The 27,804-nt window shown below is 45.2% G+C and overlaps 1 protein-coding gene across 1 annotated transcript; it reads right to left on the minus strand.

The window, feature by feature from the left end:
• Positions 1-2,461: 2,461 nt before the first annotated feature.
• Positions 2,462-26,975, minus strand: SDC4 (syndecan 4). Its single transcript, XM_044986164.1, has 5 exons — positions 26,826-26,975; positions 7,586-7,730; positions 6,327-6,370; positions 5,856-6,045; positions 2,462-5,410 (listed from the first exon to the last, which is right to left on the minus strand). Exons 1-5 carry the CDS (start codon positions 26,910-26,912, stop codon positions 5,259-5,261), a joined length of 618 nt encoding a protein of 205 aa, XP_044842099.1. The 5' UTR covers positions 26,913-26,975; the 3' UTR covers positions 2,462-5,258.
• Between the last annotated feature and the right edge of the window lie 829 nt (positions 26,976-27,804).

Raw genomic sequence — 27,804 nt, forward strand, 5'->3', positions numbered from 1 at the left:
AAACAAATTTTGGGTGCCCGCCCCCCTTTTTTGGGCTTGAAGTAGCCTGTAGGCACAGCCAATCCTGCTGCATGCAATGCAGGCCTTCCATATACCAACACCATACCACTGAGCCAATGGGAGTTAGGAGCCTACATAACTTTTTTAAGAAAGTGGGCCTTACCCTCTGTTTTCCCTTCTTTAGCAGTGGGGCACAATTAACTAGCAGTGGTGCGAGGACAAAAACTTGCTACAATACATGATGGTAATGGGGGCTCATAAGTACCTATGACAGTCAAAATAGAGTATTGATTTAACTAAAGTTACACTGGCACAACTGGTGTGTAGACAAGCCCTTAGATGCCAAAATAGAAACATTTTTGAAAATGGGACACCCCCCCCCCCACCATACACATTCATTTTACTTTGGGGTATATTTAAGGCCATTTGGGGAAGCACACTAACAGATTTTTCTTTTTGATTAAAACATGTTACCTTTAGCTCAGAATACAAGAGAGCTCATTAAGAGGATAAAATTTGTTATGTTGATTCTAATTGGTGGGGCAGATGGGCCTGCCTCTGAACTTTGTCCTCCTTCCAGCTTTGTTTTTATGTAAGTCAGAGCTGCCTGAATCCATGTGACTGGGCTGGACTGGAATCTGGGAGAGTTTGGAGGTGAAGTAGGACTTTAGACTTATTTTTAAGAAGTGCAGCAGATTTATACCACTCATGTGCCAGCAGGTGAAATGATGAAGTTACATGGGTCAGAGCTGTAGTATAATCAGTCTTTTTTCTACAGTCTGTTATGCACAGAGTCCTTGTGCTGTAAACACTGGAGGGCAGCGAATGCTGGAACTGAACAGTTGAGTTCTGCTACTTTGCTCAACAAGATGTTGCAAACTCAACCCCGTGTCTGAGAAAGCCCTTTCCCCAGGGGACTGGGAAAATGGAGCAGGGCCCAGGTTCCTGATGTGGGCAAAAGCCACCAAGCTCCCTTTACAAAACAAACTTTTGCATTATTATTTGTTTCATCTGTGGGACTAGTGGTGGGAGTTTTGGAAAGTTCAGGCAATTTCCTCAGCTCAAGAAGAGGAAGTCTGGGCAGAAGAGCTTATTCAGAAAAGTAAATCCACCCACCCCTCCTGACTGTAGCAAGAGGCACATGAACACTGAGAACCGAGGAATAAATCAGCCTGTTCCCTCTGCAAACAGCAAGTCCCAGAGGAGTAAACATCACACATGATTCAGAGAAGTTGGCTGATATGTTGGCCTTACAGAAGTAGCAGATTGCTCAAGAGCCTAGTAGACAGGACATAACATTAGCAAACAAACAATGAGGAATGAAACAAACATTTCTGCTACAACCACGTAGAAGTCTGAATGTATGAGCCCCACCTCATTTCCCTAGACATCTGCTAATTCTGCCCACTAAGTGCCTGGGGCAGGCATTCTGCTTCTAACACCAGCTAGAAGGGAATAAGGGCTTGTCTACACTTACATTTTATAGCGCTCTAACTTGCTGGCTCAGGGGGGTGAAAAATCACCCCCAAGTGAAGCAAATCTGAGCGCTTTAAAGCGCCAGTGTAGACAGGCTTAGAACGAATCCCCTCCTGACGGTGGATTACCAGGAGCACTGGGAGAGCTCTCTCCAGCACAGGGTGACCAGATGTCCTCATTTTATAGGGACAGTCCCAATTTTTGGGTCTGTTTCTTATGTAGGCTCCTATTACCCCCATCCCAATTTTTCACACTTGCTTTCTGGTAACCCTACTCCAGCACGATCACACTCACAGTTCAAAGCACTGCTGCAGGAGCGTTCCCATGGCAGCACGGTGTAGACATACCCTAAGACTTCCACAGGGGCTCTAATCCAGTTAAATACAGCACCTCGTAGAAGGCTCATTACTTCTCCTAGTGAACAGTCTTGCTGTAGCCCCTGGGCCAAGCAGTTTTGTAGCCTTCCCTTACCATATGGTTATGGAGTGGCTGTGTTTAAGCAGCCTCACGCGATCAGAGAGCAGGCAATGAGGTTCTGAGAGGCTGACTAGGTGCACTGGATCCTGAAGGCAACAGTAGCTCTAAGGTTCTGGTGTACACCTGGAGTTGCACCAGTTTAATTTCTATGTGTAGATAAACCCTTAGTTAATCTGGAATAAGGTAAAGAGTGAATTTAAAGTGAACTCATTTGGATTAAGCTAATTTGGATTTAAGTGCTCATTCTGGAATGAGAGCATCCACACATGGAGTTAATCAGGAGCAGCTATTCTGGAATAACTCCTCATGTAGACAAGCTATAGATGTGTGGTTTTAAACCTATTCAATTAGTTTGTCAGTAGACTTGCAGGCATTAAACCCAAATAATCAGTTTTAAACCAATGTGCATCTCCACACCGTTTGCATGGATTAAACTAGATTACACACAAATTTGAATCAGGTAAGGCCTAAGTACCAGATATCATTTATGTAAAAAAAAACCAACAAGTTTTAGAAAGTACCAGTTTATTTGATCAAGTACCAGTGGGGAAAAAACCCAAACAAAACAAAAGCAATTACATGAGAGAGAGAATCTCTTTCACACATTAAAAAAAAGACAATTCATGCTTCACAGGTGGTGCTGTCTGTAGACAAGAGTTGCAAATGGGTCATTTCCATAAACAGAAGAATTTAAAAAAAGTAAGTTTCCACATATTAATTCATTCCACAGCTAGGCCCTGGGACAGGCTTGTCTTTGAATTGAAAGGAACCACAACCCCGCCCCTCCTTTTTTGGGACAACTCCTGCTAGAGACTGTTGCAGGGGTTCTCAAGCTACAGGATCAAGCCTTAGCATGGAGTCCACAGAGGAGACCCCTTGCCCCATAGCTATAGAGCAAAGACGAGATCCACTTGTCCTCTCCTTTACACCAGTCTAGAATCAGGTGTAACTGCACTGATTTCAGTTAAGTTATACAGGTGCATAACTACAAATGGAAAGAGAATCAGGTCTAAGGTCTACAAAAAGACAGATTCTCCAGGGCCTTCAGAACCAGCATGATTTCAAATAGTCTTGTGCAAGATGACATCAAACCATGCTATGGGTTATGTTGTATGAAGTTGCCCCCCCCCACACACACACACACCCACCCCTACAGTCAGCTATGTTGTAATCTTCATTGTATCTGGAATGGCAGCAACTCAGATCTAGCAAATAAGACTGATGCAACAGGACCAAGATAAGTGGGTGTTTTATATACACCAGTTCTGGAACTAGCAAAACCCTGTAGGACAGGCATGCATCTACTCACTAAAAATGTTTTGTGGAACTGGACCAACTCTGACAGAGGTAGGATCTGCTTAAAATGATACACTAGAACACCTTTAAAAAATAAAACAGGCAAATGGCTTGAGGAAGTCAGTGTTTCCATAGAGCCACCTTAGCAGGAGACCTGATCAAACAATAAGTCTAAATACTGAAAGCCATCCTTCTGAAGGGAAAAGGAAATAAAGGAGATTAGTTCCAAACAAAAAAAAAAAAAACTCTTAAAAATAATAGCTTAGCCTATAAACTGAACAGCAATTTTGCTAGAGAAAAGGTAAAGGTTAGTTCTTTTGCACAGTGAGCTTCCAACTTTTGTTTGCATCCCACACCATAAATTAGAAGTGTCACTTTGAAATGAGGGGCAAGGGATCTCGGCTCCACCAACTGGCTAGACAGGAGCAAGGCTGGCATTTTCAAAACACAGCAACCATTTCTAATTCATGGAAGTTAATCTGATGGCCACTGCATTCAGGGCACACACACACAGCATTAGTGACCTGGCTAGTTCAGCAACCACTAGCCTGACCCCCAGCTGTTATGAACAAAACACAAGGAAAAATATTACTGCATTCAATATAAACAAGACATTGCACAAAGAGCAGCATATAAACTAGACCAATATGCCCTCCCTTACACACAGTAAGGCTGCACAAGCCCAAAAACCTCTAGCCTTTTTATTCTTAACATTTGTACACTTTGCTGGAAAAATATATATATAATATATAGCTCTATAGGACTGATTACAATATATTACAGGCTAAAAAAATTCCCCATCTTTCCCTACAACGTACTTTAATCATGTATTAAGAATCCAATTTTGCATACAGAGTAATTCTTGCAGAAGTTATTGCCTTCAGTTTATAATTAAAAAAGTTCACAGAATAAAGCTTAAATAGTTTTGACAATCATGAGAGATTCATTATATTAGTGTTTTATATATAAAAATGAAAAAATCAAAACATGAGAAGGAACCATAAATAATCCTATAAAAAAATCAAAGCCAAAAAAGTTATGGAAAATCCCCATAAATATCAATTGCATACAGTAGCTGCTATATAGAAAGAGAAACCTGTAACATACTGTAGTCAATGCTGCTTCAGTTCAGAATATGAATTGTATAAAACACAATATATACATCTAGAGAAATGCCCAGCCAAAGGAAACAAAGGATTAAAAAAAATAAACTTAGGAATTTTTTTTTTAAACTAGATTTTTAATTTCAGAACCATTTCTACAAATGTAAAACATTAGGCTATTTTTTTCCTACTAAAAAAAATTATAAAATCCTACATTAAAAGGTAATGTTTCTCCACCTGTAAAAGACTTGATACAGGGAAAGGTTAGTCTCAGAGCCAAGAGGCTTTCCTGATTTTTGCGGATTGTGACCCTACCAAGGGCCAAAAAGGAAGAGGAAGCGTCTCCCTAAGGGCCATATAGGCCACAACGTTATTTCTCCCATGGGCATCCAGAGCCAAGGGCACAGCTGCTCCCAGATAAGGCAATGGCACAGTGTAGTGTAAGATCTCTATAAAATGCTTTACATGATGTGGCTGTCCTGCAGCAGGCCAAATACTATAGGGGAAATAGAATAAAAACTTCTACAAAACAAGGCAAATTGGAGAGATGCACACCAGATGCAAATGCACACAACTGGCTTCCATACAAGCTACATTATATACACCCTCCACTCAACCAAAAATAAGGAATTTGGCAATCTTTTGCCCTCCTCCTCTTTCCGCTCCTCTCCCCGCTCCTCCCCCAATACAGCCATGACAAGGTTCCCCCCAACCCCCGTCCAGATGCTTTGCATTTTGTTGTGCCCTTGTTAGTTTAGCAGGATGGAAGGGTTGCACAGAAATATTTTTTTTAAAATCACTTTGAAATTAGATCCAAGAGAGCATTTGTTTGGAGCATCTCAGCTGAGGTCCAAATGCTTTAACAGTCAGTTTTTCTCTCCAGAGGGGCACAAGGTGCTGGTAGCTTTAAGCGTAGAATTCATTTGTTGGGGCTTTCTTGTAGATTGGTTTTTTGCCCAGATCATAACTCCCCTCATCCTTTTTCTTCATGCGATAAACCAACAGGAGGATCAGGAAGACAGCGAACAGCAGCCCCACTGCCCCACCTGCAATAAGAGCTAGAAGAGAGTATGGAATGAATATAGCATTTAGGAGGAAACGGCTACCCTATGAGAAGCTGCCTCACTAGTCATAAAACCCATGAAATCTATCCCAGAGTTCCAGCATTTTGTAGCTTTCTACTGGAAGTTTCCATCTTGCTGAGAGTGACATTCAGTCCAAATGGCATCTAGAGACCAGAAGTCACTTTCCAGCCAGTTTATCCATAATTAAAAAACAGAGTTTAATAAAGTTTCTTCTGATTAAAGCAGGACAGAAGCTTCCCTAATACTAAGTGCCTCCCAGCTTACTAGAACAAAGCCAGCTGGGTTGTGTGCTTTTGGTCACCATTCTTGCCCTCTAAAGTAGTGGAACAATCATACAACCCCATTTTTGGCATCCCCGTTCCCCCTCCTCCCACATTTACGGTGTGGCTGAGTCAGACTTCGGGGACGCTGAAGTTACCTGCAAGAACTTCTGTTCTCTCAAAGAGGCTGCTGTTTCCTGTGCTGGCCATGGAAATCTTGTTGGACGGGTTTGTTTCCTCATGGGGCAAGACTTTATGTGGAGTTAGTTCATTGTCTTCCTCCGGGTTTTCATCCACATCCTTTGTCCCCTTACCAGCATCTTCAGGGATATAGTTTTCACTCCAGAGCTGAATAAAGCAGAGACAAACCACACCCGGTCATGAACAGCTACAAAACACTTCAAAACAGGAGAGACAGGAGGGGCAGGGCAGACACCATTTAATGGCAGGACAGTTGAGTTCAGTGCATTGTGAGCACCTTATTCCAGTGGACTGGATGTGGAAGCCAGCTGCTGGGGGGGGGGCGTGTGGGAGGAAGGAGGAGTGGATTAAGGTGACAAGAGCCTTTCACAGGCAGGCAGGCCAGATACCACACAGAGGGGCTGTTGGGCTCAAACACCACCACCTACCTTAGGACTCTCTTCAGTGATAGAAGTCGTGTCATCTTCAGCATCTAGATAACATGCAAACAATACAGAATTAGTTTGCCTTTGCTTCCAGAGTGTTTCCCCAAAGCCCAGGCACACTATAGCAGCACTAGCTGCTATTGTCTAACTAGGGCTCTGCTTTGATTAAAGTTCCCTCTTATCTGTAAGTACTTTCACCAGTTAAATATAATTGATTACACAAAGCCACATGATGCAAGCTCAAGATTGCCTCATTCAGAGAAGAAATCTTCAGCTCCATTAAGTGGCTCTTGCTGCAGGGTACCAGGATTTGCTCAGAAAGCGAATATGCTCTTGTGTGCTATGCTGGCTTCAGGAGGGCACTCTTTTGAACTCCCATCCCTAAGGTACTAACCACCAGATCTGCCTGAACATGCCAGGTACTAATTTCAGAGCTTGTTCTTTACCTTTTGAGAACACAATGTGCACATACAAAGGGCAACAAGGAGCTGTTTGAACCAGTTTATGCTGGCAGTTTTGAAAGCCATTCAGAGTTCTCTGAAAACACTGACTTCACGAGCTTTCACTACTACACTGGTTTAGGGGCAAAGTGGGAAGATTCAGAAATCTTGGGGCTGGAGGAAGATGAGATTTAACAAAACTATTTAAACTTTACAGCCCCTTGGTATTAAGAGGGGGGGAAAGGATTTAAGTAATGCATTGTCTACCCATTGACGATAGCATGTAATCTCTTTACGGGGGTGAGTTACTTGGAAGCCCCTATAGAGAGGGAAGGCAGAATGAGTCCCACATCATGGCACGGTGCCCTTTTGCTGTTCCTATCCGTGTACTGCATCCAAGCAAGCCACCATATGGAGGTATATGATTAGGCTGCTCTATTGATCCCTCAATGACTTGCTACGCTTAGCTTTACAGACTGTGTAGCCCAGTACAAGTTCCATTAGAGCAGGGGTTCTCAAACGGGGGTCGGGACTCCTCAGGGGGTTGTGAAATTATTACATGGAGGGTGGGGGTCGCAAACTGTCAACCTCCACCCCAACCCTGCTTTACCGACAGCATTTATAATGGTGTTAAATATATTTTTTTTTTAAAAAGTGTTTTAATTATAAGGGGGGTTGCACTCAGAGGCTTGCTATGTGAAAGGGGTCACCAGTAAAAAAGTTTGAGAGCCACTGCATTAGAGAACCTATGAGACTCAGAGCTATGAAAATGTAATAGTCAGAGGAAGACTCCAATGTAAAGGCTATTTCTTGCCTACATACCATCATCTCCAGAACCAGAAAACTGGACACTCTCTTCAGTCAAGTCAGGCCTGAGGTCACTGATATCTTCATCATCTGGCAAGGCTCCAGAAGAGAAATAGTCCTCTTCATACCTCTCTGGGTCCATGGTCTGAGTTTCTCTCACCTGAAAAGGGAAAACCAGCATTAGACATTATGCAGAAACCCAGACACAGTTCTCAGGCTGCCAGCAGCCATCAACAACCAGATCAGTTGAGCCAGCACAGTAATATTTCACCATCTAACTGGTGAAGTTCAATTCAGCCCAGCTAAAAGTACCATCTTTACTAGCTTGAAAACAGCTGAATTCCCCTAGTTTTCTGAGAGCAGGAACAAAGATCAGCCTGGGTGGGGATTTCCAGAAAGACTGTTCAGAAGGTTCCCATGAAGTGACCAGGGTCTGAATTTACTGAGAACAAGCTTTCTGGGCAAGAGCTCATGGCAGAATCCCTTGAGGTAGAAGGGAGGAATAGTGTTCAGTGTGATAGGCAGCAGAGTAGTAGTGGGACTTAGGCTTGGAAAAGATTCTCTAAGTCTGTGTCAAGAGCTAGATTGGGGTTCTCATTGTAGCATTAAAACCTCAAAACCCAGTATGAAATAATGACGTTATTAAACATTAACAACTCAGATACTTTATCGTACAAAGGTTAAAAACAGATTTGTTTGCTCCCCCCTCCCCATCTGTATATTCTGGGGAACAGTACGACAAGATCAAAAGCATTACAAACAGGAACTCATTAAGCGTCCCCTCAACACCACACAATTCAAAAACCAAATCACTCAGCAGTTCCCATCTGAAAATAAAACCATGATACTGGGATCTGACTAACAGTCAGAGATATGTGCATTAGCGTGGCAGCAGCAGCACATTTAAGCCAGTCTGCAGGGCATACAAAGGAGCCCAGCCAAAAAATTGGATGTTAAACTGCCTGACAATGGTTTAAATCGGAACCCATTTTTGCTTGGGCCTCTGAAGATTAGGGGGTGAAGGTAGAAGATTTAGACCAAGATTATACAAATTCCCATAACTATTCTGTATAACTCAGTGACCCTTTAGGGTCAGTCCAGGCAAGGATTCCATAACTCTGAGATCATGGACTGTCCACACTTCCAAACTGGTGGAATCCAGTGTTTGCTGTGGAATTCCAGCAGCAATTCACAATTCCACAGCCATTAAGTCATTTGCTTGTTAAGGAATTTAACCCTTTCCTTACAGTTGGAAGTATAATGCAAACTGAACGGACAGCCGCTGCCGCCACCACCAGCAGTTTCACTAGCCTTATTTTGCTAATGATTCCCATTGCTATCACCAGTTCTGCTCCACTAATGATAGAAATGCTGGGAGCACTAGTGTGTCTGGTGGCACCTGGCCACCTGTTACAAGCATGGAGATGCAGGATTAAAGTGGGGGTGGGGGGGGAGAGTGGAGACTTGGGAGGCGGGGAGGGGAACACAAAATGTTGGTTCTCCACCAAAGCAGCTCACCCTCCCTTCCTCGAGATGGAATGCTGCCTTATCTGGTAGCTACTGGAACCATTTCATCATCAGTATTAAGTACTCTCAGTGCTTCAGGCAGGGTGGGGTGGGGGTCAGATAGCAGCCTGTCTGCTGCCTTGCCCCAGGCATGGTCCCACTGCAATAAGAGACCTGTGGCATGGCTATAGCTAGCCCTGCTCAGCTTCTGGGGCACAGGCTGCAGAGCTAAAAACTGTAGTATAGGTATAGCCATAAAAACGTTATTACAGTGCCAGATACAAGTGGTCTTCCCCCGCCCCCCAACAATCCACTTCCACATCTGTAGATACTGGGGTTGCCCCAGCCACCAGGCTCTGCAGTCAGGGTATGAGAAGCTTCTCCTTATATCCTGAATTTGAGGGGCTAGAACAGTGATGCAACAGCTCTTCAAGCAGCTCTGGTTCATTCCACCTCTTCAGCATCAAAAGGGACCAGAAAACACTCAACTGAGCATCCTGAAAAACCAAGAAGAGCCTGCTGCTGCCAGACTCCTCATCTCCCATTATGCCCCAACTAAGACAGCTAGAAATAGAGCCTGGAAAAAACCTTCCCAGCATCACTGGTCATTTATAGGACAACTTTTATGCCAACCTTAGTTAGAAAGGAGGCATCTGAAGGTAGCCAAGACACCAGGGCTCCCTAAAATGGTACTGCAGCACAGGCCACAGCTGGAGGATGTTTAATTAAGATACAGAAAGGGTTTGATTCCTATTTGCCACCAAGCCACTATTCAGCAAGTCAGGGTGTGTACCCCAGATAGTAACTTTCATGTAGTACAATGGCACTAGGTGGAGGAGGTTTTCCCTTGCAGAGCAGACAAATATTGGCAGGTGTGAGTACTAGGTTACATCTTTGTGTCAGCTCACCCAGACTGTACTTGCGACTGGTGAATCACAGCCACCAGGCAGACAGAAAGCAAACGCTAACAAGGGAGGCTCAAGAGATAAGGAGGATGGATCAGAGTCTGAAGGGACTGAGTAACCTGCCTTATTAGATCAAGCCGACGATGAATAAGAATGGTACACAGTTGCTCTTAGTGGGTACTTTGGACACCAGGTTCAAATATCACAGGGGCTTATTCATCAAAATACACACTGTGTGTATGAGTGAGTGAGGTCCAATACTAATGAAGTTAGTGACTCACAGCAGTCAATGAGATTCTATGGAGTGTTTCATGCTGTTGCTCATTTGGCCCTGGGCCCAGGAGAATGTGAGTGGGAAGCTCGCGCTCCATCTACAGTAAAACATCCAGACAGCTACACTGGGGGAGGTGAGCAGCAGCAGAGGGACCTACACATTTACCCATAGAAGACTGAGTATTCTTAAGGGTGTGGAGTTGAGATTATTTGAGGTCCTGGGGTGCTGTTGGGCAGCTCACTTCCTTCCTGTGTGGGTAAATGTGGTGAAGTTCATTCCATGTTTCTCCCTACACAAACTCAAAACATACCCACGGAACAAGCAGGCACCTCCCTGGAGCTAGGTGCAAATCCCACCTTGCAGAGCACTCTGAATGGAAAGAGTTAACAGGGAAGTGTCTGTGCTCTTTGCAGGGTGGATCTGGAACAGTGACATTCCTCACACACACCTGCAAAGGGCACACAGGAGCAGTTGAGAGAGAGACCCCAATGGGGTTTGTGGGCTCGGAGAGGCACAGTGCAATGTTACAGTTTCTTTAACATTGTCTAATAGGGACATTGCATTTCTAAAGCTGGAGGAAAGTCTCCCTGCTTCCCCATATTATATATTTTCTACAGGCTTCCCTAGGAGGGAGTTTCCAGGTATGCAGACTCCCTCCCAAATGGGAATTTGCAGCCCATGGGGTACAGAGTCAATAACCCAGTGGTCCCCCACAGGTTGAGTAGTACTGGACGCAGCACACAACACATTGGTAAATAGGTTGAGAACCACTTCCCCTTTTCAAAAGCATCTGGCACTTGCCGAATGTCCTCCACAGCCACATTCGGCCTAACACTTTTGGCAGTCACCAGCTGGAGGCTGGCATCCGATCGAAATGGCTTGCAGCCAGTTGTTCTGCCACCTATTACTGTGCTGGAACTGAGTTCAGCCACCCTTATGATGGGAGAATGACTAAATGACTGCACAGCCTCACCTACTTCTGGCAACTGAAGTCAAGCCTTCCTGCTAATATGCTTTAGCAAATAGAATCCTTTAACTACAAAAGGATGTTGCTTCTGCTGAAGTCCAGTTCCAGGATTTCTTCTGGATGTTAAGCAGCTTTTACCCACAGTGACGTGAGTGCCAAGTAAGATTAACAAACATCATTGGGGGGAGGGGAATAGAAGGGAGGAGAAAGGGCAGGAGCTTTCCCTGCCTAGCAGTAGCAAAAAAAGAGGTTTACTTCTTAGCTGCCAGCCAGAGTGTGTGCAGGTATGCACGCACTCTGCCTTTACCTTCACACGCTGCTTCAGTAGGATCCACGCAGCTACTACAAGGATTAGCACACTAGACGTGCCAAGATGCACAGGAGGCCCCTACCTCTGCATGGATCATTCATGTAGAAGAAGCCGAAGGCTTCAGGCTGAGGAGCTGGCAGGGCTGTGATACCTGATCCCCCCTCCGGATGAGGAGTCCAATTGCAGAGTGGCTTTGGCTTGATTTCAGAAACCCAGATCAGCACTAGCTGCTTCTCACAGTGAAGTCTGCTCACACTGCAGCCCACAAAATTCCCATCTAACATGTAACTTCCCTCCATCACCAACTAGTTCCGAGAAGGAAAAACAGTAAACTCTAACCAAGCCCGCCTCCTCCAGCCCACACACTGCTACCATATAGTTTACGTGCCCTTTCACAGGGAGCAGAAAACAAGTAACATTCTCTAGGGCAAGGGTATGAAATGCACATGATCAACTTTTAGTGCCGGCCATTTTCTCTGATCAAACACACCAATGTTTGAATTCACTCCATGCTTCTTTGAAGGCTGGTAGAAAGTGAGTTGGACAGGGGTTGCACATGCTGAGTCCCAGGCATCTGAAGTGCAGGGAGCTCTTTATAGCGTTTGGAACAACCCAGATAATGGAGCCCTATAACTTGCTTCAGGGTCTCTGTTTCCCAGCACTGTGTACACAAGCCCAGGAGTAAACAGAAGTGAGTTGAAAGTCAAAAGAACATGGACAAAAGAGCATGGACAAGGGCCAAATTTGAGAGGGCGGGAAGTGAGAGGCAATCAGCACTTAGTTAACTATTTGCACCCTGCAAAGACAGAGGTATGGGAATGGCTCCTTTGCAGATAACCTCATTTACTGATAGTAAAATAATTCTATTCTTAAATTTTCACACCTAGGAAATCAAGAACTGATTTTCATCAGAGCTTCAACAAAATGTGTCTCACACATACATTCATATGACCACTGGAAAGTGACTCCAATCCGACAAGACCTGCTGCAAGTCCCCCCCGCTCGGTGAATTTGAGAACAAGTCATACAGGATCAGACTAGGGATCCATCTGGTCCAATATCCTGTCTGACAGAGGAAGATGTGAGAGACGTTCCATACTGGAACAATCATGGACCAGCCTGCCCAGATGGGAAGTTTCTTCCTAATCTTGTCAGTAGTTGATCTGTGCTCTGAAGCAGTCACCCTGCTCAGTACAGCCAGTTCACAAGAGGTATCTAATCCTTTTGAATTCTACTTTGCTCTTTGTCTCAATATCTTCTAGCAATAAGTTCCACACTAATGGTGCACTGTGTGAAAATATTTCCTAGTTTTGAATTTGCCACCTTTCAGTTTCATTGAACGTCCCTTTGTTCTTGTGTTACAAGACATGGGGGAAGTTAGAGGTTCCTGATCTACCTGCTCTATACACCATTTTATATGGAGAACCATCTTGTCCCCTCACTGAAGTCAGCAGTCCTGATCTTTCTTGTCTCTTAATGCAACACTGTGTTCCTCTAGTCATTTCCATTGCTATCTCTGAACACACTCTGTTCTGAGGTTTGAACACTGTACTCCAAGTGAGGGTATAGCCTGGATTTATATAATGGTATTGAACCTTTTCAGTATTCTTCTTCAACTAGTTCCTTGCTTCTTGTAGTTCTGCTGCACACTGAGCAGAAATTTTCCATTGGAACTGTCCACAGTGAGGCCTAGGGCTTTTAAACTGTAACCACTCAAGGAAAACTGCTCACACACAACTTAGTTGCAGGGAGGATTGTTGAATCCCTAGTTACCCAGACAGGCTGGAACGGTTCCGAGAATATGCTAAAGCTTGTTGGGCCAGTGAACATTTGGGACTTCTGCCAAGACGCAGCTCATAGCCTGGAGACTTTCAGCAATTTGTGTACTTGTGGATTTAGGGACTAGCACAGAGTCATTATAGGCCATCGTATTAGTTGGGAATTCATGATAGAGACAAGAGCCCTTACAACATAGCCGACCTAAAACTCAATCATTTAGTGTTTGTTCTTGGCTTCACTTCAGAGGCTTCAATTGGAGCATTTGGAAAGGAGTGGCATGCGTTGTTTATCTTATGACACCAGAGCGTACTCCCATCCTCCCCAGACACACAATGTCACATGCAGCAGAAGTCATATAACTAAAATGCACATCTAGATTTCAAGTTAAGGATTCTCAAAATGGGGCTTACACAATACTGAAGCCAGCCCTAGAGCCTGTACTCTAAGAATCTGTGTTTAATAGAAGCATGCCTCCACAAAAGCCATCACAACTGACACTAATTAGTCCTCTTGCTGGATGTGTCAGCAGAGAGGCCAAGGACCTAGACCATGGAAAGTGAACTGTCAGCACCAGATGTAACCCCTCAAGAGCAGGGATGTGTGGCACACCGGTAGAGTACATACCTGTCGCTTCATTGCGAATGCTTGTGACGTGACTGACTGAAATCTCCATGGCTGTCCTGACATTAGCACTGAATTCACTTAAATACTTCATTTCTGCCCCTTTGCCCTTTGTTCCAGGCCACCAAAAAGAGTTGCTATTCTTGTATCAGGAAATCCCAGAAACGAAGCCATTGTTGAAGTAATCTTGGCCGAAATGGATCTGTCCTACCATGACACATGGCTGGGATCCAGCTTGTCAAACTAAGTGTAAACCACTGGAAATCTGATGTGGTAATGGAAGTGCTGAGGCCAGCAAGCTGCAGCACGTGTGCTAAAAGAGCCGTGAAGACAAGGCAGGCAAAAAAGAACAAAAACCATGTTCCTAAAAACAAAGGAGCTAAGCCTGGGACAGGAGGGAATTTCCACCCACAGCCCTTTGTTCTATCTGATTTACTTACATGGGGCTCCTCTCTACTCCTAGCTGTTGGAAGAGATTTTAACTGTGTATTATACTTGTCCTGTTATTTTTAATGTATTTTAATGCCAGAATGCCTTGCTTTCCCTCCCCTTTATTCCCTTCACTCTCGTTTTGACTCTGCTACTGTACGGGCTGTCTGATTTGCATCATCATCTGCATGATTTTCCTCCAGTTTCCTTCTCTCTTTTCCTTAATCTCTTCCTGATAGCCTTGTCTACACTCTTACCATAGGTAACAATGGTGGGAGTGCTAGTGTAGACCATAAACTGACAGTTGCCAGCTTTTTAACCACCATGTTGGCTAGAGCTGGTCAGTTTGAGCTGATGTAGATGACACTATAGTTAAAATTTAAAATGCAAATTGTCTACACTAATGATCTGGGGGCAATGAGGGGAAGTTGTAAGGGGTGAGAACAACAAAAGCAGTGCAGACAGAGCTTAACTCACATGCTTACAAACTGGCACTCGCCTCTGCCCTCCTCCCACTGTGCCCAGGCTTGCCTAGTCTCTCTCTTGCTGGGAGGAAGAGTAGTAGACAGTTACTTTAACAAGCCCTCAAGAAGAGCCTTCCAGAGAATTCAGTGATCTTCAGATACCAAACCACAGACCATTTTAGCATATTTTACAATATCCACCAGACTGCTCTCGCCTAAAGAGATGCTTTGGAGTAACATCAGGCTCAAAACATCTCCAAAACAAGAGCTGCTTGTTGTTCCCTTCCAGCTTCTCTAACACGGCTGCACCATAGCACCATGGGGTGTGCCACCAGCCATCTGCCCCTTTAAAGCACAGACAGACAAGATCCTCCTCTCCCATTAAGAGCTCTGTTAGATACTTCGGAAGCAAGAGTTTCTAGAGACTTCTGTCTTGTGACTGCTTACTACTGTGGAAAAAGTCACATATGACTGAACTCTAACTTTGAGGGGTCCTGCACGCTGCAATAGTAGAGTTATCCCCATGTTAACGAGTATTTCTGTATGTGGTGAACAAAGGCCTGGTCTACACTTTAAAAATTTAGATTGACATAGTTATGTCGCTCAGGGGTGTGCAAAATTCACACCTCTGAGTGCTGTAGCTATGCCAGTCTATCACCTGCTGTAGATGTGGCTAGGTTGATGGAAGAATGCTTCTGTTGACCTTGCTACTGTTGCTCAGGGGAGTGGGTTACCTACTATGATGGAAAAACCACTTCTATCACTGTAGAAAACATCTACACTTCAGCACTGTTGCTGTGCCACTGTAGTGCCCAGAGAGTAGACAAGCCCCAAATCTCACCAGCAGAAAGTAGGTTGCTTCTTTTCCTCACTCCAAAACTCCTCTTTAGATACATAAACTCCTTAGCAGAGACACTGAAGAAATCTTGTCTATGCCTGGCAGCAGAGCAAATACGGTAACCTTATTTCAATCCAGGTCACATCTTGTATCAGCGTTCATCTGCATTGCAAGTACTGTAACAAATCCACATTAGCTGGCTCACTGTGCCCTCTGATCATCTTTGGTGACTGTTTGCTAGTCAGCTTGTTCCACACTATTCGCAGGATAGATGGCCCCTTCTGGCTTTAGTGCCAAGTAAGAGTTTAATCAAGGTTTCCCTGCACGTGCATGCACTTAAATAGGCTGGAGCCTGCTGAGCCAATTGTGCTAGGAGCTTTCGGAGACAAAGTGCCAGTGTGCATTTCCTCCAATATACTTAAAGCAGCAGCAGCTCTCACTAGGCAAAACTACCTTTACACCCAAACTATCACAACTTCTTGGCTAGGGTGTCCTCAGGTCAACAAACTGCCAAAATAAACCCAGAACTTTAGGTTAGATCCTGAAGCCTGTGCTGAGTAGGAAGTGGCAAGAGACGGAATGGCAGGCCAGGACTTCTGCAGACAGTTACCGTCCAGGTGTCTGGGTGGCAATAAGACTGGGAGACTCACTTTCAATTACAGTGCAGTCCTTCTGCATTTCCACCTCAGGCTCCCTACCAAGAACCTTAGCAGGTGGATAGTGGTAAGAGAATAGAATCACTTGTTATTCCTCCTATACATTCCTGTTGTGATGTTTTAAATACCATGGCAATGAGGGACTTACCCCCACCATCAACCAACCCTGCAGTGAAAGGATAATCCCATAGCAATAGATTATAATGTACTAAGCAGAGAAGTCAATTTGCCTTCAGCAAGAGGGCTTTACTGTAGCCAGTACCCAAGGAGAGCGAGTTCCAATATGTAATCCAGAGCAACCTCTTGGTAACATTGTATCCTGAGTTTCATGCTCTCTGGGCTCTGTTAGGCAAATGTACATGGGTCAAAAGCTAACAGAGCCCACATTTATTTAAGACTAGGTGTGCATGTCACTTTAAAAAAAACAAACACCCTCCAGAAGATGCAAAGAGGAGAAGAAATCCCTCCCAGTGAATTCTTTGTTTAAAAATAGTCTGATAATTAGCAAACAGAGCCATGAAAGAGGTTGTATAATTCCCATGACAGATGGGCACATGCAGGGATCTATTTAAAAAGCAAGGGGACTCATTAACTAGCATCATAAGCTTTTCTGATGAACCAGCTACAGGTGTTTGGAATCTTAAGTTATCTATTGGTTACAAAGTCTAATTTTAGCATCTTAACCACAGGGATCTACTCATGTTTTAAAGAGAGATTCAGTTAAGCAGCTCAAGACAGGATAAATAAAGCCAGCCACTGACAGCCACAGTGTCCAAATTCAGGGTGCGGGTGGGAAGAGTCCATTATGGCTATGACTACACTTGCACTTCAAAGCGCTGCTGCGGCAGCGCTTTGAAGCGCTAAGTGTAGTCAAAGCGCCAGCGCTGGGAGAGAGCTCTCCCAGCGCTGTCCGTACTCCACCTCCCTGTGGGAAATAACGTACAGCACTGGGAGCCGCTGGGGCTTTGACCACACTGGCGCTTTGCAGCGCCGTGGCGCTGGAGAGGGTGTGTTTTCACACCCTGCTGCAGCGCTGCAAATTTGCAAGTATAGCCATGGCCTATGACTGTTCTCCCAGGGAGGTGAAGGCACAATGGATACTCAACAGGAGACAATCCTCTTATCAGGGGATTTTCATTCAAACATCAAAGTTTGGTATACAAAAGACCAGAGTCAAAGAAGGCAATGTAATTTACTTGTTTTCCAAAGTTTAGTCTTCTCCTTCCCTCACCTGAGGGAAACATATGGAGAACCTTCCTAGAGCATAACTCAATCCCACAAGTTTATTTTGCAGGGCTGCTTTTTTTTTATTATAAACTTTTACATGTGTATTACATTACTAGCTCATGTGTCTTGCACTTTTATACTCCTTTGTAACAGTGTTAGCAAGATCAGACTTCAAAGAGAATAACTCACACAGCAGAAGTTTGGTGCCTTTCCTAGCTGGCCCAATACAGAGCTAAAATGGCCGGACATACAACTAATCTAGGCTTGTTTGTACAGTTGAGATCTTGATACTGCACCTTGAAAAGGTTTCAATTCCCCACAATCTATGCAAGTTTAATCATATCAAGAGACTAGAGATTTAGGTTTGATTTACACTTAACTATGTTAGTTTAGGAAGGTTTTGCTGGCATAGATGTGATTTTTTTTTTAAGTTAAGAGTGTAGTTAAACCAGAAAAGCCTTTAAGCATAGCTAAGAAAGGCGCCACTAAGGTCTTGTCCAGGCCCAGAAAGCTAATGCCCACATCTTAACTATTTCCAGGTACGCACACTTTCCCAGAATCATGCAAGTCACCTACGAAAGTTAAACATGTTTACAGCACCCCAGCATTCTAGGGCTTGGTTCCCCTGCATCTCTCCTCCAAAGGAATATTTCAGCTTTACACACACACCCTCCCTCCTTGACCTCCCATCATGCTAGTAATCTAGAAGACCAGAACATTTTGTTGTTCACCCCTTCTTTGGCTTCTAGAATCCATGGACCTCACAGCACTAACAAGGCATTTAGTTACCAGCATGCAATGACGAGGCACATTAACAGTAGTAATATTTATACAACAGTTTTTCTGATGCTTGGCCTTTAGTTTAGTTAGAATTAGTGCCAAGACAGAGTGTATAAACAGCCTCCTATAGAAGAGGCTTCAGAGCATGAGAGAGAATATTCTGTAACCAGTATGCATTTTGATTTGCAATAAATATGTCTTTTCTTGGAAAAAATCCTCATATTAATGAATTCTAGTAAATGAAGTCTCCCCCACCTACCACCACAAGTAGAAACAGTCTTTTTAAATGGGCTCAGAAATAAAATTGGAATCCTTACCATCTTAAGAAAAAAAAAAAAGATACCTGTTCTAACGAGACTGGGGACTCCAATCACAGGGCCAGGAGGGCTTGCTGTGCTGACCAAATTCCTAATTCCATAAGGTCAGACAGGGAGAAGAAATCCCATTTAGGTGTTGCAGTTTAGCCTTATCAAATTTGAACAATGGTCCATCATTCTAGGTACATCTTCCTCCCACCACACTACATCAGGCCATTGGTCCAATAATTCAGTCTCTGGTCATCAGAAGTAGCAAGAACCTGGTGTTATAGACTGAAAAAACACTCATAATACATCTGTCCAGCTGGGATAGCCTCAGATACAGGGTGTCTTCACAGAAAAAAAAAGGCAAAAGAAAGAGGGTGGGGGTTGTTTTGTTAAAGAATTGCTACCTCTCCAGAAAATTCAACCCCTCCTCACACTCCAGAACTGCAACATCAAGGAAAGTTTGAGTCACTGATTCTCAGAAGAGAAACAAAACTATTACTCAAGTGCTGACAAGAGGTTTACAGAACCACAGCAAACTTCTGCCTTAGAAAAAGTAATTTTCAGACTCCAACAAGCTTCTGTTTTAGAAGTGTGACTTCCACGAGCCCAAATCAGAACGTAATCTCTACATTATTATTAGTAAGACGTTCTTGGAGAAGTTCTGAACAGAGGCAGCTGTGGCTTTAATGCTTCAGCAACTCATCTGTATGACGAAAAGGCATTAGATTCTAAATATGTAACTTAAGCTATGTATTTAACACTAAGTGAAAATTCTCACCCACTCTGTCCTAACTGGAAATGGGAGTCTGAAGTATTTAATCCAATAAAAAGCCAAGGCAGCTGCATTCAAGTAAGATCTTTTATGGCCCAGCAATGCAGTAACTTACCACATCTAAAGTGTGAAATATTTAACACACTGCCCTCATCCCATTCACTATTAATGAACTCAGCCCTGCCTTACCACAACAGCTCCATTCTAGTGCAAATCATTTCATGCCTTAATCTAAAGGGCCTGCATTCTACCAGGTTTCAGCAAGCAGCCACTCGCTCACTGATAGAAACAGTTTAGAGGTCAGATATACTCACGGCTGGTCTACACAATTTTTGACTGCTTTCACTATATTGTAGTTAGGAAAGTGTACAACCCTCTATTGTTTGACACAGTTATAGCAGTAGACAGGTGATGACAGGAAAAAAAAAGGTGTACCATCATGTAGCTTATTTCTGTCAGCACCTGTATACAGGTATAACTATCAACATAGGGGATTCTACTTCCCTAACTACAATCCATGGCTAAACCAACATGGTTAAAATGGTACCCAAAAGGAATAAAAACCTTTTTCAGATCAGCCAGGAGAGAGCAAGTCTCCTGTAGGGACAGGATAAAGCTAACCAAGTCACACACCTCTACACTGCTGTGAAGATATTTTCCAGTTTGGGGGAGTCCATTATATGCAATGTTACACACTAGAGAATTGCCCAGCTGTCAATCACTACACAAAAGTTTAATTCTACTCATCTCAGCGCAAAACAGGGGCTACTTTAACAACAGAGGTCACTTATTTTACGGATACTAGCACCAACTATACCACATTATTCCCAGAGATGAAGTTCCAGCCCAAATCACACCAGGCATTTAGTGAGCACCATGTATAGAGCAAAACAAAGATTCTCCCATTTGAGTACTTTATTTATTTATTTTAAAAAGCAAGAGAGAATCAAACCAACTCAGGATTCAGAAGTACTTGTGGCACCTTAAAGACTAACAAATTTAAGGTGCCACAAGTACTCCTGTTTTTTTTGCGGATACAGACTAACACGGCTGCTACTCTGAAACCTGTCAGGATTCAGAGTCAGCCAAGTGGATTCTAGCAGCAAGCGAGATTTCAATAGCGTATTCAGCAGCAATAAGAGTTAGAAGTGTGGTAAAAACAGGCTGTGGGAATTCTGCTGAAGTTTGCACTGTGAAGGCAGACACTCACTCTCCTCCCCATTGTTAGGCTTGAAGTTAAGTTAACAGATCTCAGCCTTACAGTTGGGAAATAGGACAGAAATAGGGCAACACTAGACACTATGCAGGAACAGCAGGATAAGACAGCAGAGTCATATCCTGAAATGGATTCAAGTCATGCACATTGGAAGGGCCATTGTCCCCTCTCCCCACACAAAAAACAGAAAGAAGAGTCCATGGTATCCTAGCCATAAACAGTTTTCACAGCTGCTGGATTGGAGGTGGATTTCAGCAGACAAACAGTCCATGTATCTTTGCCAAGCCATTGCCAGCCACCTCAAGAACCTGGTGCACTAGCAGTAATGTGGGAGGAGAAGAACAAGGTAGAGTATTAGGATAATACTAGACTTTAAGGTCAGAAGGGACCATGATGATCATCTAGTCTGACCTCCTGCACAACACAGGCCACAGAATCTCACCCACCCACTCTTATAATAAACCCCTAACCCAGTGCTTCTCAAACTATCTGATGTGGGAGACCAGCAATTTTCTCCCCCCCGCCCCCCGCCTGCCCCATATGCCGGGACCAGTCCCATATTATTATCCTATTCAATGCTCTTGTGAGGAAACTCGCCGCAGACCGGCAGCCGATGGCTCGCGGACTGGCACCAGTCCGTGGACCACCACTTTGAGAAGCACTGCCGTAACCTATGTCTGAGCTGTTGAAGTCCTCAAATTATGGTTTAAAGACTTCAAGGCACAGAGAATCCTTCAGCAAGTGACCAGTGCCCCATGCTGCAGAGGAAAGGGAAAAAAAAACAAAAAAAAACCACAGGGCTTCTGCCAATCTGCCCTGGAGGAAAATTCCTTCCCAACCCCAAATATGGCAATCAGCTAAACCCTGAGCATATGGGCAACACTCACCAGCCAGACACCCAGGAAGGAATTCTCTGTATTAACTCAGACCCCACCCCATCTAACATCCTGCTAATTACCCTATTACTGCTAATAGTCAAAGATCAATTAATTGCCAAAATTAGGCTATCCCATCATACCATCCCCTCCATAAACCTATCAAGGTTGAAGCCAGATATGTTTTTTGCCCCTACTGCTCCCCTTGGAAGGCTGTTCCAGAACTTCACTCCTCTGATGGTTAGAAACCTTCATCTAATTTCAAGTCTAAACTTGCTGATGGCCAGTTTATATCCATTTGTGCTTGTGTCCACATTGGTACTGAACTTAAATAATTCCTCTCCCTCCCTGGAATTTATCCCTTTGATATATTTATAGAGGGCAATCATATCTCCCCTCAGCCTTCTTTTGGTTAGGCTAAACAAGCCGAGCTCTTTGAGTCTCCTTTCATAAGACAGGTTTTCCATTCCTCAGATCATCCTAGTAGCCCTTCTCTGTACCTGTTCCATGTTTAACAAGGATGAATTCAAACTGGGAGACCAGAACTACATAATGGGTTTGGAAGTCTGTAATATTAGAATTCTCAAAAAAAAGTGAAGAGTTCAGCCCTGGACTGCCTCCATCTGTTCAGAATGCAAGAGCCCTCTTGACCTCTTCTCAAACAGGGGACTCAGCAAAGTGACTTATGCAAGGAATTTGTTCCCCAGCTTCCATCTTGGCGACTACTTCATGAGAGAAGTTCCTCTCAGGGACCCATCTTGCCAGTTTCCAAAGGATTTCATTCTCTGGGCCACAAGGAAGGGCTTTGGGGACTCCTGCTTAAAAGCTACTGATCAAGATCTTGTTCTTCATATTCAGAGTACTGAACTGAGAGACTATAGAGATATCACTCCCACGCTATAGGTTATAACCTATTTGCATATTAGAAACATTTCTGTGAAGTGCTAAAAACTAAAAGCAACTAACTGCCTGTTCCAGTGGTTTTAAACTTTTCATTTGCAGACCCCTAACAAATTTCAAATGGTGGTGCAGACCTCTTTGGAAATTCAACCTGTAGTCCAAGGACCCCTACCACACAAGTCTTAGACTAAACAATAACTGCACAGAATTCAACTATAAATGCAGCACGTGCTCGGCATGGCATTTGATGCACCGTGAAAAGGGCACTAAACTGTGGGCATTTATGGTAATGACAACACTTTTGATGGACCACAGGTTGAAAACTACTGGTCTATTCCCTCCAGTACAGCTGCTAGTTTGAGAAGATGCATTAAAAAGCATTTGATTTAGTGACAAGAGCCCATCATCTCCTCTTTTTCCTTCAAAACTCTGTTCCAGGTGCATTAGTCTTTGTAATACAGTCTGCTGCTCTATGTCGGACAGGTACTGTTCTGGCCAAGTTAAATCACACCCATTCCATGAGCCCGCCCAAGTCAGAAGGTGAAGCAGGTGGAAAATAAAGTTATATATACAGATAGCTATATCTTGATTTGATTGGGAGGGACAGATGAGAAACTGGGCAAAGAGCAGAAAGAACAGGCCTCGGGGACTGACGGTAGAAGGACAAGCCAAACCGGTTTAAACATTAATAATGCTGCATTACTTTCCAAATACCACCATCAACAAAACATCAGCTCAGCCAGTCAGTTGCCCAGTGAGTTCTGGGAAGTGTTAACACTTTTTTGAAGCGTTAGTAATCAAGCAGGCATGTGTTGCAGTAGAAAAGCAGAGCCTACCTACCTGCTTCACTCACACTCTCTCCCCCCTCACATCTCCCATTTAATAAGAGCTTGATTAAAGAGATCATCTGGATGTTAAGTGCAGAACTAGTACATGAAATGGTGCTATGATCTGGCATGCCAACACCTAAAAGGCAGAAGCACAGCACCTCAAAGACTGATCCTATGTACTTAAAAGCAATGGAGCTCATAGGAATGGTCTCACATTTAACTATTACATCATGTTAACATGATCCAGTCTGTTATTTAACATAAACAGAGCATAGGAATTATGCCATGGAGTTTTCAGGAATATTTTCAGCCCTTTTACATGTGGTAAGGCTGCCTCAGTCAGAGAAAACCTGGCTGCAGTGAGAGCCACATGGGGCATCACATGCCACTTGAAAGAAGGTAGAGCTTGCTCCAAAGCATTTCTGGCTCTTGCACTGTACAGGCTCTGAGGGACCATCACCACACAGGATCACATAGCCCTCAAGGCTCTGCCCTTACACAAACACAAAACAGACTCCATGTCCTGTGGAGTCTCAACAAAATGTCTGTACCCCAGAAGTTACAGGCCACATGCTGTGTAATCCAGCATGTTGTACCAACACTACAAAAAGGAACCAACTCCTCCCACACTAACCTAGATGCTGTATCACCAGAGACTGCTCCTCAGTGGGGGTTGGCCCATTCTACTAAAGCAAACTTGGTGGTGTAAATAAGTTCAATTTTGCAACACTAGAATACAGCCAAACTAATTAAGCATAGGGCAAAAAGCTGTATTGAGTGTTCTGTAAACTCAGCATAAGAAGTTATAGATACAGCTATGCAGAAATGTTTTCTTTGGAGGCATCAGAACTCTTTAGGACACAGCCTACCAAATCCACAGCCCATTATATTCCCCTAGCACACTAGGTTGCAATGTTAATTTCATACCAAATGTGGTCAAGGAGCATCCACAAGCTGTACTACCCAAGAAGTTTTTGCCCTGTGCTAGGCTTTGGTTTTAGTTGCCGGGAAGCCAGATGGCAGCCATGACAAGGATTTTGTATCTGATGAATTCACTCAGGGCTTGCTGGTCATAAAGAGGGCTGCCAAATGTTAAAGGAGTAGACACTTCATGTATTCTGGCCTGAGAGCTTTCTTGCTAAACCACCAGCATCTTGGATTAGAGCTTCAGGGCAGAAACTGAACAAAAAGTAATAAGTGGTGACCTGCCTACAGAGCCTCAGGCTGCAAGTGAAACAATGTGGACAATTAAACCTAGTTTGGGGATATTCTAATCTCTTGCAATTGCCCCAGTCCCAATGCAGTCCCTACTAACCAGCATCAAAGCAGGAGTCAGAGCAGGATGCCTTCTGATTTGAGCATAGACACTTGTTAAAATTAAAAGTTAAAAGCCAGAAACCCCTCTGAGTTACATACAGGCCTGGTGTTTGTACAGGGTCCTGCCTCATTTTGCAAATTAGAGAGGGTTTAATGCCCACAAAAATGAGGGGTCCCAGTAGAACTCTTGTAAAACTTCTGATTTTACAGCACTGACTGTATCTGAACACCTTACAAGTTCAAAATATGATAATGTTGAGGGATTTTTTTAAAAATTCCTTTCCACCCTCCCTCAGACTTTTGATCTCCATACATCTTTGCTCTCCAATCCTAATCTATATCCTTGATATGCAAGTTCTCCTCCCCCGACCCCACCACCTTTTTCCCCAAACTCTACCATTGCACCTCAAGCCTAACCTGCAGCATCCCTGTTGCTCACTCCTGAGCCTCTGAGAGCTACTGGGGTACAGACAGCAAGAAGAGCAGGGTCCATCCAAGGGCATGGTAGTCACAGAGGCAGAATCAGAAGGGGAAGGCACAGAGGTAAAGGAGCACAGAAGAAATAGCATGTATTGCGGTTGTCGAGTGAGCAGAAGGAGAAAGGTTGTAAGGCAGGGACTAATGCTGATAAAACTGAGCCTGCAGGGCAGGAGGGTGGGTAAGTTGGTTGGTAAGAAAGTAGGGTCAGCATCAGAAGAGGTATCACCTGATGGGAGGAGAAAAGAGGAAGATTTGTGAATAATCAAAAGGAGCTGGAGGACCCCATGTTGGCACAGAGAAGGGAGAGGAAAGGAGTCTCTGATCCAGCAGAGGAAAAGAATGTGGTAAGGACTGAGAAGAAAACAAGGAACTTGGTGTAGAGAGGCAAGTGGGGAGCAGGATAGGAGTTGAGCCTGCGGGGGTAAAAGTCAGGTAGACAGGAAAATGGTATTTGGAAGCATAGCAGCGCAAAGGCAAGCGGCAGATCCATTTGCATGGCAAGCCAAGTAAGTGTTACCGACAGAAATCAGTCATCAATACATAAACAGTGAGTAGGTCAGTATCCATCATCAGGGTATTTTCAGATGGAAACCAGCTACTCTTCTCCCTCATCCCACTCCATTCAGTGCACAATGCCAGCAAAACTAGGGACAGTTTAAAACCACAAGACAGGGACAGCCTTAGATCGATCTGCCCCTTTCACCTACCCAAAGTTTATGGAAATGGGGGAAATCGTGGCCGTATTTATTTCAAAGCCTCCTGCCAAGTAGCATGTTCCCTCCCTGGATAATGGCTACAAATTGGTTCAGGAGCAGGCACAAATTCACGTGGAAAGAAAGGCCTTTCTGTTCTCCCTCGGAGAAACCTAATTTCCTCCTGATGGGAAAAGCCAGGTTTCTGCCACCAGCACATACGATATTAAGTTAGGTAAGGACAAAGTCTCAGAGGATATTTGGGGGAGCTAAACCTGGAGTCCTGGCTCCACAGCTTAAACATTCAGAAAGATTTTGGGGGGGGGGGGAAATGGGGTGTTTGAGCTCTGGGAAAGCCTGCATAACACTTCTCTTCTCCTCCATTAACAAGGCGGGCTATAATCCATTACTCCCCCGAAGAGGAATTAGATCTAGTTCGAGATCATGAGGCGAGGGTGGAATTGGAGCAATGCTGCTCTTACCCCAGCTAGAGTATGGGTGCGGGAGCCCTTTGGTGAAGGAAACTCAGCCGCTTATCTGGGCTTCCCCTCAGCAGCCGGGTAGTCTCAGCAGGGGAAATCGGGGATTGGCACACGGTAAAGGAAAACCCCAGCTGCGGGGCGCGCCGTGGGAGGGGGATTTCAGCCGGTCCCGGTGACGGGTGGCGACTGCCGCAGAGCCGGGGTTTGGGGGCAGCCTTACTCATACCCCAGCTAGGAGGGCGGGGCACTATTTGCGCCATGGGCTGGCGCTGGCGCCCGGGGGCGGCCGCAGGAGGGGGGCATGAGGCAACGTCCAGCCAAGGGCTGTCGCTGTCCACCCCCGGACGGGGAGGCCTCCTGCCCCACCCACGCACCCCGCCAGCAAGGGACGGAGACGGGAAGAGACTCCTAGCAGAGCGGTCCCGCTTGGGGCCGCGGTGCGGCCGCTCCGCAGCCCTTCCCTGGCGCCGGGGACCATCTGAGACACCGCGAGTCACAGGAGGCCGGCCCGACCCGACCCCGGCAGCCTGCCAAGAGGGAGCCCGGCTCCGAGCCCGCCCCCAGGCGCTGCCCCCTCGCTCAGCGCCCCGCAGCCCGGACACCCCCCGGCGCGGGCGGGCGGGCACTCACCGACTCGGCGGAGACGGCGCTGGCGGCTCCCAGGAGGAGCAGAGCGGCGCAGAGCGCCCCGGGGTGCCTCGCTGACAGCAGCTGCATGGTGCTCGGGTCGCGCTAGTGGAGCAGGCGGCAGTGGCAACACGATCAAATGGCTTGAATGAGCCCCACAGCCAAGCCTCTTATAGGCGGCGCGGCCCGGCCCCGCCCCTGGGGGAGGCGCAGCCGCTGGCTCAGATCGGGAGGGGAATGCCCGGAGCCGCTGGGAGTCCGGGACGTGCTGCCCTCCTAGTCGCGTAAGCAAGGAAGGGGCACTCCTGGGCTGTGGGTAACCACACCCCCAGCAGCCCCCTCCCAAGCTCCCTTTCTGCTCCCATGCAGCCTCCCTCCCCAATCTCCTGGGGCCCAACACCATCCTGCCTCCCCCCGCCACCTAATAACACCCTCCCCAACCTCCTGGGATGACACTACCCTGTTCCCCTCCCCACAACCCCCTCCCTGAACTCTTGGAGCCCTATACCACTCTGCCCCCCCCTTCACCTAACATTCCCCTCCCCAACCTTCTGGGGCCCAATACCACCCTGTTTCCCCCTCCATCTCACAGTCCCCTTCCCAGGTCCACTGTATTCCACCCCCTCACCATGCCCTACATTTCACCACCACTTTAGATCTCCTTTCTAAATGCCACCATGTGCAATTCTAATACTTCACCTTCACCCTTGAAGGCTCTGCCCATCCCCTTACACCCTGCTTCCTGAACGCCCCTCACATTCCCTTCCACCCCCAACCCAGCCCTGTACCACCTTCCCAAACACCCCCGCCCTCTTACACCAGTAAGAACTTTATGAATACATAGGAAGCGAGGGAAATGGTAAGTCAGATTTTGGGCCATGCTACCTCGGCTGTCTCTCTTAAAAATCAAGGTATGAGAGAAACCAGCATATGAAAATACTATTCTAAATATGATTTTTATATATATTTATAACTATAGGTT

This window comes from Mauremys mutica, chromosome 13, assembly GCF_020497125.1.
Source record: "Mauremys mutica isolate MM-2020 ecotype Southern chromosome 13, ASM2049712v1, whole genome shotgun sequence".
NCBI classification, from domain to species: domain Eukaryota; kingdom Metazoa; phylum Chordata; order Testudines; family Geoemydidae; genus Mauremys; species Mauremys mutica.

Coding starts and splice junctions, on each gene's coding strand:
- SDC4 (XM_044986164.1), bottom strand. CDS start 26,912: ATGCAGCTGCTGTCAGCGAGGCACCCCGGGGCGCTCTGCGCCGCTCTG. Junction 7,731..26,825: donor GCGCCGTCTCCGCCGAGTCG/GTGAGTGCCCGC, acceptor TTCCCTTTTCAG/GTGAGAGAAACTCAGACCAT. Junction 5,411..5,855: donor GAGAACAGAAGTTCTTGCAG/GTAACTTCAGCG, acceptor ACTCTCTTCTAG/CTCTTATTGCAGGTGGGGCA.